Genomic DNA, 11,882 nt, shown 5'->3' with positions numbered 1-11,882 from the left:
CTCTTGATTTATCTACTTAAAATAAGTTTAAGTAGATAAATCAAGAGAATGGTATTATAGAATGGTATTGTACCTGATCGTAGAGCACTGCAGTAGTCCAGTCCAGCCTGGTTTGTGACTTTGTGTAGGTCAGAGGTTTGGACGATCATCGCTGCCTCGATTGGCGTGCATGCGCCGCCGCTGATTCTTCTGTTCAGCGCGCGATGATGAAGACGAGATCGACGAGTCCGGCCGGCCCACGCAAAAAAGCAGGTGCTACGAGCAGTAGATAGCGGCAAAAGGGCGTGTTTTTATGGAGGTTTTTTGGTGCGCTGGTGGTGTGCACACGCGTGCTACGGTGCTAGCGCTTCGATCACCGGTCAGCTGCTCGGTTCGGTTCGGGGCGTAGTGCGCCGCGGCCGTGTCCGGCGAGATCGCTTTCGTTGCGTTGCGTTGCGCGTCAGCTTTGCGTGCGCTCGCGCGTCGCGGTATTGGAACCGGGAATATCAGAGGCGGACCACGTGATGGCTGATGCGCGGCCGCGTCGGATTTTCTCAGGGCCCTTAAATGGCGTGGCGACTGCTTACAGACTTCCAGGTTGTTTACCACTGTTTTGTCAAACTTGGGTTTCTGAAAGTCTGGTTCCTTTGGACTCCAGTGCAGCAACAACGTGAAGGTTAATCAACCAGCCTTAGTTTAATTCAGTAGTATTTCGGTGTGACTCTGCAAGGGCAAAACATGGGCTGATGGAAACAGTAGTGACTCTACAGTGTGACTCCACTATTTTGAGTCCTATATCTCGACAAGCCGTGAGAGATTACATGATTCAAAAAGCTTGTTCTCTTTGTTCGTAAAAGATGGATTACACTTACACATGGGGAAAAATCAAAACCAAAAGGAAGTATATATAATACCAGCCGAACGAAACGATGATGAAGCAGAAGAGCTTTTCTACTTCTTTTTCCCAGCTTTACCCTCCTTTCTTCTGACAACCTCATCGGCGTATCGGATTCCCTTCCCCTTGTACGGCTCAGGTGGCCTCCACTTCTTTATGGAGGCAGCAAACTGGCCAATCTCACTCTTGTCGTAGCCACTCACGATGATCCTGGTGTTCTCTTCCACCTTAACCTTCAGGCCTTCAGGAACAGCCATCCGAACAGGATGCGAGAATCCCAAATTCATCACGAGATCTTTGCCTTCTACAGCTGCACGGTACCCGACCCCAACTAACTGAAGCTTCTTGTCAAACCCTTTTGATACCCCTACGATGATGTTGTCCGTCAGGGTCCTGCATTGAATAGTTGCAACCCTTTGTTTTTAGAGGGATAAATAGTAAAGATGAAGGCTTGACAAGATCATTCAGCTGACCACGCTATGATTAGTAAGCAAAAGCAAAACATTCTTCTGTAGAAGGTTCTTCAGCATAAGGAAAAGACAAACTAGATTCTATCATGCATTCATGCTAGTGAGAGGAATTGGAATAGGGTTGGCAGTTGGCACACAGGCCTGGAGGTTTTGAGAGTAACTGAGTAAGCTTGTCAACAGTGAACAGAAAATATTTGGTGGCGCATCACACCTTTCATGAATCCTTGATCCTGCATCACCTGTACTGACTACTGAGTGCTCCTTGAAATCAAGGTGGGTGCTTGTCCCAATTTAGTACATATGATATCTTGCTATTTTTTATTTTTTAAATAAATGGAGGAATTTGTCAGTAACTCTGGATGATGTTTGGAATTCAAGAACAGATTTACAGATCTTGTTTCTTGAATCCACGAAAGGAGCAATAGCACAACATATGCCATATTTCCTTGGTATGGATATAGAACACCGAGAAATACAAGAATAAATATACCGTCATACTGATGAAACTTTTCAGATTTTGTCAGATGCACTACTAGAATTGTTTTTAAGGTTTACTCCCCTCGAGGTAGATTATTATGTTCCATGTAACTTGAAAGTGTAATGCTTAGTTCCTGTCTTCCTGATCTCCTGAACAAAGCAAGGTTATCGCCAATATTGATTGTTAAAAAGAAAGTGGCTAGAGAAAAAGATTTCAGGAAGTTGGATATTGTTATCTAGAATCTTCATTCTAGTATAGGTTACTAGGAGTATAGGGCTGTGTCTTTCTATGCCCACATTGCAAATAGTATGTTGTGGTACAAGCTATTTTAAGGCAATGATGGCATGATTATAAAATTACCATTCCTCGTGACTGCAAGGAGTAGTACTTACAGAGTAATAGCGTTCGCAAAAGAGAAGCAACAAGTATATAAGTGACTTATGACGGAAAGTGGGGGATTAAGTCAGTAAATAAATTTCGTAATACCAGGGAATCTTATGGAAAACAAACAATAAAATAGTGAAACACTGACATATAATGATAAGTGAACCAGAGACAAACGAAATAGAAAATACTTATCTTACCTGAAAAGTCCATGCATCTGGTTTGCCCTTTTGGTTTCCACTGTTTTGGAGACTCTCAGCTTACCAGATTCTTCTTTCACCACTTTTACTTCACCTGGATAGTTTAGTGATAACTCTCCCAATGGACCCTTAGCTTTTATAAATTGCTCCTCTAATGTAAGAGTAACATTTGATGGAACTTCTATCGGTTTCTTTCCAATTCTAGATTCCTTGCACTCAATTGTTTTTCTGACAAAACCAACTCTGCCAGCAGGGATAACATGAAGACAAATCCCTTGTCTCTTTCCAAGGAAGCCTGTTCTTGAATTGCTGATTCATATCAAAGAAAAATCCATCAAAACTCTCATATAACATTGGTAAAAAAAACTCCCATATAATACCCAAAGGAAAAAACCATTACATTAAAAATGCATTAATTTAGTTTTATACAGTAAGCGAAAAAAATATGAAAAGAATAGCATAACCAACACAAAACAGTTTACAAAGGCCAGCCGGCGAAACTGCATAATAGTAAACTTGGATTATAACATGCCATGCTCACCTTGAACATTTCAGGCAACATATCAACCATGTAGTTCGGAGCCGCTTTACTCTTAGTAATAACAAGGTAAAATCATCAGAAAAACTAAGTTTTTACAAAGGCATATAAAATTCTGCCTGAAATTAGGATAACATGTCATGATGGATCAATGTACTAATTCACTCAAAACTGTTGCCAAGTTAGATCTTTAGATCTGATTTTTCACACAATTTAGAGGTATGGTTCCCCATAAAAAAAAAGAGGTATCGATATTTTTATCATGGCCATTATTTTGTTCACAAAGGCAATCATAATTAACAAGATCAACTTCATGATTCATTATTACCATCATGTTATGTGAATTTATAAGGTTCCAGATATGAAATAATAAACACATTAGCAACCTATTGGAAGTAAATTATCAAATACGGTAGCTTCTTCTTTTCCTTTTTTTTTTTTGCCGAGGTGGCCAAAGGAATAGGCCGTCCCAATTTTATTAGGATGAGAGATGGTGTTACAAATTTTACAAGATCGACATTAAACTGTTGAGGCTGGGCCGAGACCCAAGAGCAGAGGGGAGGGGAGAACAACTTTTTTTTTTTGACATGAGGGGAGAACAACTTAGAAAAAGAAACCGCCTTATGGCAGGCACTCAGCCGACTTCTCTAAAGATGCTGGCTTCCCTCCAAATCAGGATCTCTTCTCTAATATCTCTGTAAAATATGGTAGCACTGCATTCAAGGTATTGGTGTATTGTGCTAACTGATTGGACAACTATCCATGCTTCCCTGGAACTTAGCATTCCTGTAAGATAGGGCACCACACACACCCACACACACACACAAAAAAAAAAAAAAATGATCCCTTCATCGACAGAACAATCCCGGTTGCAAAATGAGCAAGTCCCCTGAGTTATGTGCCTAGCAAATTACTAACCTTTCTGCACAGAATCAAGAATGCTGGGTACCATTACCACCTGCCCTTTTCTTGGGAGAGGCTATAAAGACTAACTTCTTGGAACCACAAGAATGCAGAAACCCAACCAAATCGCTGCCGCCACAAAAGCAATTCCATCCTTATGAACAATGCAGCCCTAGCAATTCAGTCCACGGGAAAGGGAAAATGCAAGCTGCAAGGACTGTGCTTTCCAGATGGCCGGGTATCAACAGGAGGAGGAGGAGGAGGAGGAGGAGGAGGAGGAAACATACCACGGGTGGTGGAGGGAAAGGGAGAGGGACGCCATGGACGCCTCGCCGTCGCAGGAGGAGCCGCCCCCGCTCGATCGCTGGCTCGCTTGTGCCTGTGCCGTTTTCTTATCTTGCGTTATCCTGTCCACCGAGGAAGCTAGACGAAGCCCAATAAGGAACGGGCTGGATCCGTCAAGGCGTCGACGATGGCCGGGCCTACAAAAAAAGCCCGCGTACAAACTGTGCATTTCTCTGGGCCCTGACAAAATTTTGTATTTTTAAACAGAAATTTTGGAACCACCTATACATTTGTTGACAAATTTTCTTCTAAAAATTTGACAGATATAATTATAGTACAATTATAGTGTAATTACACTGTAACTTGTATGTAATTACACTGTAACTTGTATGTAATTACACTGTAACTTGCATGTAACTACAGTGTAATTTGTATATAAGTTTCACGTAATTTTGAATCGTTAGATCTATTAAAAAATTTGTTCTAGTGAGGAAGAAAAAAATCACATCACACACATATGTGAAAGAATTTGTTATGGAGAGATTTTTGAAAGTTACATACATGTTACATTATAATTACAGTGTAATTACACTACGATTGTACTGTAATTACATCTGTCAAATTTTTGGTGAAAAATTTGTTGACAAATATATAGCAAATTTGAGAAATTTTATATTTTACCACTAATAACAATCAACGTCGTTCTATGAATTGTTGCAGAGAGTGCGAGTTCTAAGCAAGCATTTTTCTTCCGTTTTTACTATTGTCGTTAGTCTCACCTCTAACACCTTAAAAACACTATTTTGTTGACACCCCTATTTCATATTACAGGTGGGTCACTAAACCATCTGTAAAAAATGATTGTTCACAAACGATATCCTAAGGGAAATCATTTGCGAAAATTAGTATTAAAAGAGGTGGTTACTACTTGTGAAAAATATCATCGTGTGATCAATTAGCTAAGTAACAAAATAAATTTGCATCTCCCCCTCCTCTCACTCCATCAACCGCCCGAACTGCGGATCCAACAGAGGCAGGTTATGGAAGCAGCGGAACATGGAGGCAGCATGCCTCATGAGCTATGGATCCAGCATCGGTGGGCCTTGAGACAGTAGCGGACCTGATCACCTGACACCGGCAGTCCTAAGGAAGAACTACATGCGCTTGAACTCGCCGAGGAGGTCGTTCGAGGATGAGAACAGGGGGTGGATACAGCGTAGGGGCGGCGGGGTCTCGAGCCCTCACTACTAACGGTGAAGACTATGAGAGCCCTCGTGAAGACTCTACTAAAATTTTTTACCATATGTAGATGGGAAGAGTACTATAACTCTATTTAGTTTGCTTAGACCCCACTGCTATTTCTTTCTGGATCCGTCACTAGATGAGACCACTGCTTGGCGACGGCAACGGCTACATCCGTCGATGTCGATGGGGTGACTGTATATGCCACCTCCCTTTCCCAAAGCATCAAGATACTGTTCATGTTATTACTGTAGTATTTGATCTGAACCGTTGATCATCTAAACGGATGGTAAAAATTTTGTGCAGTTGCAAGTATAGCTGTACCTGATCTCAATAAAAGGGGGTGTTTAAATCCAGGGTGCAAAGTTTTAGCGTGTCGCATGGGGTATTATATAGGCTGTCGTATGGGGTTCAGACACTAATTAAAAAAACTAATTACAGAATCCACTAGTAAACCGTGAGACAAATTTATTAAACCTAATTAATCCGTCATTAGCAAATGTTTACTGTAGCACCACATTATCAAATCATGGAGCAATTAGGTTTAAAAGATTTGTCTCACAAATTAGTCGCAATCTGTGCAATTAGTTTTTTTTTAAGTCTATATTTAACACTTTATATATCTGTCCAAACGTTCGATATGACAGGGTGAAAAATTTTAGAGTAGGATCTAAAAAGGGTCAAAGATTATGTATGAGATCCGTCACGCGTTGACGCATTGGTGCTATACAATGTGCAATCGATGCCGTCACGACGCCCCACTACATGCATGATGGGCCACAGACTAGCACAGACACGGTAGCGCATGATGCAGAGAAAACATTGGTAGCTCCACGCCTCCACGTACACATTTCCTTCCACGTAGTAGTTACAGTCCATTCCATATTTGGTATATATAGCCTACTAGACTCTCGTGCCTGTCTTCTACGGCAGCGAGGTTGAACGTACAGTAAGTTGGTCACACCCGTGACCGGGGCCGTGTCAGTAAAACTCGGCGCTTGCGCGGTCGTTGGCTCGGCAACCCGGCACACGGCGACACCAGGCACCATCCACTCATCTCCGCAGCGAATCGGAGAGGCCGGCTGCACCTGCAACGGGCGGTGGGCAGGTGGTGCCCCGGTCGGGGATGCGACGACGGCGACGCGAGCGAATGCCAGCCAATGTACGTTTTTGGCTGGCTCCCGCGCCTCGCCGCGGAGGAGAAAAATGTTCGAGAAAAAATAGTGGGGAGGGGAGCCAACCGCGCGTGCGTGCGACGGATGGATCATGGATGGATGACTGGCTGGTTGGGCCAGATTTTGACTAGTCCACGGAACACGAGCGATGCAACAGCAGCAGAGGGGGACCTGCGCTGCGATGCAAAAGCGACGCGGGGGGGGGGGGGGGGGGGGGGGGGGGGGGGCAGCACGGCGGAAAAGGCAGAAAAGCGCGCGCGACTCGCCGGGGGTCAATGCTCGCTGTCACTCTCTCCTCTCCTGCGTGCTACAGGATACGATACGATGAGCCAGCACCACCCACCCCGGCCCAACACGTACGTGGCGCAAAAGGCCCCAGACCCCCCAGAGGCCTAGATTCTCTCTTGCTTTGCTGCACGTTCCTGTTCATGCGTCCATCGAGAGTTTTTTGTCTCTGCCAACGCCTTTTCTCGTTGGTCCACTGCTACGTCTACCCTCCACAGTTCATGTGTGATGTGTCCACTGTCCACAGAGGAGCACTCGATGAAGCAAAAGTGCAGCATATGCGCGCTAAAAAATTAGCCTCATGATTTCCCCACTAATCGCGCTCGCTCGCCGTGCAGCCCGCGTGGACGCGGCCACGGCGGTGACGAGGTGGCGCGCGCGGGGCCCGTGCGGCAGCGTGCGCGGGCATGTGGCGGCGGCGGGCGCGCCTCGCGATCCCCACGTGCCTCCCCGCACCGGGGAGCCGGGCCATTGCGAGGCGTGGTTAGTGTGCGACAACCACCGTTATCCATCGAAAGCTATCGCTACTCTACTCCACTTTCGCGTTGCTAAATTAATACGCCCAAACGAGTGGCTTGCATGTAACGAACGTGATCGTGGAGGCCACTGTGATTTACAGTCTTGCTTACAGAGCAAGCAGTGGCTACTAACAACTGGGACAATCACTGGTGGAGAAATCATCTTTCATCGGTAGGCCGAATTCCACAATAGTCCCGGATGCAATAAAAACCGGGGCTAAAGATGATCTTTAGTCCCGGTTCAAAAAGGTAACGGGCATATTTGATCTTTAGTCCCGGTTGGTAACATCTTTAGTCCCGGTTCAAATGCTGTCAGGGCCTATCAGGCCCCTCGGGATCTTTAGTCCCGGTTAGTAACACCAACCAGGACTAAAGATCGTAACTTTTAGTCCCAGTTGGTAAGATCCCGGATCTTTAGCCCCGGTTGGTAACACCAATCGGGACTAAAGTCCCACCCCTATATATATGTCTTCTTCCTCCTCCAGCTGCCCGAGCAAGCTTCAAAATTTCTTCAAAAAAGAGGTGAGGTCATGCCAAAATTTCTAGTGAATTTATTTTGGTGATTACATACAAATCGGAGGTGCCTAAAAGGTTTGCAACTTCATCCTCCAATGTTTTTTTTTGTCATATTACATTTGCAGCTATGTTTTGCACACTTTTTTGTCTCCAAAATTTAATTGTAAGTTGATGAGAAAAAAAATTTGTGTGGGGAAGAAAGAATATATAGAAATTTAGTTGATTTGCTAAAGAAGGTTTTATAAAATAGTTGAGAAGGAAAATTATAGTGAAAGTTAATCTTGAATACTAGAAAACAAACTAAAATGAAAATTAAAAGAAGTAAAACACATTAAAATTAGTTTAAAACTTTAGAAATAGTAAATAAGAATTATTTGGTGTAATATTTTATGATTTTTGTATGAATAAAGATATGTCATTATTGTATGACTGTTGAAACAGTTTGTAATTATCTTATAATTATTGTATGACTGTCATTATTGTAAGAATAATTATTTGCGTACGATTTTTTTTCGACTCATGTAGATGGATCGGCAATGGATGTACGCTGACCGGCGGTCCAAAGAGTTTATTGACGGCGTGCACTATTTTTTGAGAGTGGCCGAAACTAACAGGCAAAGGGGTTTTATTTATTGTCCATGCAATAAGTGTAAGAATCAGAAGAAGTATTCTGCATCCAGGACTATTCATTTCCACTTGTTTGAGTCGGGGTTCATGCCAAGCTATAATTGTTGGACATCCCACGGAGAGCAAGGTGTTGAAATGGAAGAAGATGAAGTGGAAGACGACAATATTCCGGACTTTGCTCAGTACGTTGGATTTGAAGGAAATCAAACGGGCGAGGATGAAAGGGATGCTGATGGTAACGACGTTGCGGATAATCTTGGTCAGATGTTGCAGGACGCCAAGGAGGATTGCGAAAGTGAAAAGGGGGCCCATAAATTGGACAAGATGTTAGAAGACCATAGAACTTCGTTGTACCCAGGTTGCGAGCAGGGGCACAAAAAGTTGGATACCACTCTGGAGTTCTTGCAATGGAAGGCAAAAAATGGGGTTAGTGACAAGGCATTTGGCGATTTATTGAAACTCGTCAAGAACATTCTTCCGGAGGGAAACAAATTGCCCGAGACAACATACGAGGCTAAGAAGATAGTCTGCCCGCTAGGACTGGAAGTTCAGAAGATTCACGCATGTCCGAATGATTGTATCCTATATCGCGGTGAGGAGTATGAGAACCTAGAAGCATGCCCTGTTTGCAAAGCACTACGATACAAGATTAGACAAGACGATTCAGGAGAAGTTGACGGGCAGCTAACAAAGAAGAGAATTCCTGCTAAGGTGATGTGATATTTCCCTATAATACCACGGCTAAGGCATTTGTTCAGGAACAAGGGGAATGCTAGAATGATGCGATGGCACGCTGAAGAGCGTCAACAGGACGGGATGCTGAGACACCCCGCCGATGGTTCGCAGTGGCGAAACATCGACAGAAAATTTAAAGAATTTGGAAAGGACGCACGAAACATACGGTTTGGTTTGAGTACGGATGGCATGAATCCTTTTGGAGAGATGAGCAGCGGCCATAGCACTTGGCCCGTTACGATGTGTATCTACAACCTCCCCCCTTGGCTATGCATGAAGAGGAAGTACATAATGATGCCGATTATTATTCAAGGACCCAAGCAACCTGGTAACGACATCGATGTGTACCTAAGACCACTGGTCGAAGATCTTAAACTGTTGTGGAAGAAGGAAGGTGTCCCCGTGTGGGACGAGGACAAACAGGAGGAGTTTAACCTACGAGCGCTGCTGTTCGTAACCATCAACGATTGGCCTGCACTTAGCAACCTATCCGGACAGTCCAACAAAGGGTACAAGGCTTGCTCTCACTGTATGGATAAAACAGAAAGTACGTATCTTAAGCACTGTAGGAAGGTTGTATACATGGGTCATCGTCGATTCCTTGCAGCAAACCACCCGGTACGGAAGAAAGGCAAGCACTTCGAACATAAGGCTGACCACCGTACAAAGCCTAAACATCGCAGCGGGAAAACAATGTTTGCTATGGTTAAAGATCTTAAAGTAGTGTTCGGAAAGGGGCCTGGAAGCCAGCCTATAGAGAGCGAAGATGGTCACGCGGCGATGTGAAAAAAGAACTCTATATTTTGGGAGTTACCCTATTGGGAATTCTTGGACGTACGCCACGCAATCGACGTGATGCACCTCACTAAGAACCTTTGCGTAAACCTTCTTGGCTTCCTAGGTGTATACGGAAAGTCGAAAGATACACTGGAAGCACGTAATGATCTGAAGCATATGGAACAACGTGGCGACCTTCACCCGGAACCAAAGGAGAAAGGAAGCCATTACTTGAGTCCAGCCAGCTACACTCTTAGCAAGGCAGAGAAGGAAAGTATGTTTGAATGCTTGGAGAGCAGAAAGGTACCGTCTGGATACTCCACGAATATCAAGCGAATAATAAGCACGAAGGAGAAGAAGTTCACAAACCTAAACTCTCATGACTGTCACGTGTTGATGACACAACTGCTACCAGTTGTAATAAGGGGTATCCTTCCAGACAATGTCTGGGCAACAATAACAAAGCTATGTGCATTCATGAACGCAATTTCGCAGAAGGTCATCGATCCGGATAGATTAGAAGCCCTTCAGAATGATGTGGTGCAATGTCTCGTCAGTTTTGAGTTGATATTTCCACCTTTATTTTTCAATATAATGACGCATCTGCTTTGTCACCTTGTGAAAGAGATCAGTATTCTCGGGCCTGTGTACCTACACAACATGTTTCCTTTCGAGAGGTACATGGGCGTTCTGAAGAAGTATGTTCGTAACCGTGCTCGTCCAGAGGCAAGCATCGCCAAGGGTTATGGAACAGAGGAGGTCATCGAATTTTGCGTAGAATTTATCGAAGATCTTCACCCAATCGGGGTACCTGAATCACGCCATGAAGGGAGACTACGGGGAAAGGGAACTCTCGGAAGGAAAGCAATAATGACAGTAGACAACAATTTATTCCGTAAAGCCCATTTCACGGTTCTGCAAAAATCTTCATTCGTAGCTCCTTACATCGAGGAGCACTTGGCTCTAGTTCGCGCCAGGAACATCGGTAAGTCCGATGCATGGATTACATGGCATGACATTGATACTTTCCCCGCGTGGCTACGACAACATCTCATGGGTAACGAGTCAATCAACCAACAACTTGCCTTCCTGGCGAGGGGACCGTCTGGGTCGATCGCGACATTCCAGGGATATGAGATCAATGGGTACACATTCTACACGAGAGCCCAAGACATGAAGAGCATGAACCAAAACAGCGTTGTTCGTGTCGATGCCATGGGACACGATGGAACAACTGGCACGTATTACGGTACCATCGAGGACATATGGGAACTTGACTATGGTCCTCTCAAGGTCCCTCTGTTCCGGTGCCAATGGGTTAGGTTGACTGGTGGAGGCGTAATGATTGATGACAGTGGGATGACAACGGTTGACCTTAACAAGGTTGGATACTCGGACGAACCTTTTGTCCTTGCCAATGATGTAACGCAAGTCTTTTTCGTGAAGGACATGTCTAGCAAAGGAAAGAAGGGCAGAGGGCCTGACGAGCCTAAGCGTCACGTGGTTCTCCCAGGCAAAAGAAAAATCGTCGGAGTTGAGGACAAGACTGATGAGGATTACGATCAGTTGGATGGGCAACCCCCTTTCACGGTGACGATTGACCCTAGCATCCTCCTATCAAATGAAGACACCCCTTACTCACGTAGCGATCACAAGGAGGGAACAATAGTGAGGAGAAAGTACGTGCGGTCAACCGTCACCGCCGATGTATTGCCGTAATTATTGTGTACACGATGTAAACTATTTTGGATGTATTGATTATCCATATAAATCAATTGATGTATGGCATATGTTAATTACGCACGATTATTAGAGGTTTTAACAAGTTTAAATCATGTATATGCTAGTTATATGCGATACTTACAATTTTTAAAA

At 44.2% G+C, this 11,882-nt stretch overlaps 1 protein-coding gene across 1 annotated transcript; it reads right to left on the bottom strand.

Annotated features, from left to right (window-relative positions):
* Positions 1 to 801: 801 nt before the first annotated feature.
* On the bottom strand, positions 802 to 4,213 carry LOC4334131 (large ribosomal subunit protein uL6c). The gene is made up of 3 exons (XM_015772395.3): positions 4,135 to 4,213; positions 2,407 to 2,715; positions 802 to 1,267 (listed from the first exon to the last, which is right to left on the bottom strand). The coding sequence occupies exons 1-3, from the start codon at positions 4,167 to 4,169 to the stop codon at positions 931 to 933; spliced, it is 681 nt and encodes a 226-aa protein (XP_015627881.1). The 5' UTR covers positions 4,170 to 4,213; the 3' UTR covers positions 802 to 930.
* Positions 4,214 to 11,882: the final 7,669 nt, after the last annotated feature.

This window comes from Oryza sativa, chromosome 3 (assembly GCF_034140825.1).
Source record: "Oryza sativa Japonica Group chromosome 3, ASM3414082v1".
Lineage (NCBI taxonomy): Eukaryota > Viridiplantae > Streptophyta > Magnoliopsida > Poales > Poaceae > Oryza > Oryza sativa.
This window is presented reverse-complemented; position numbering and strand designations above follow the sequence as displayed.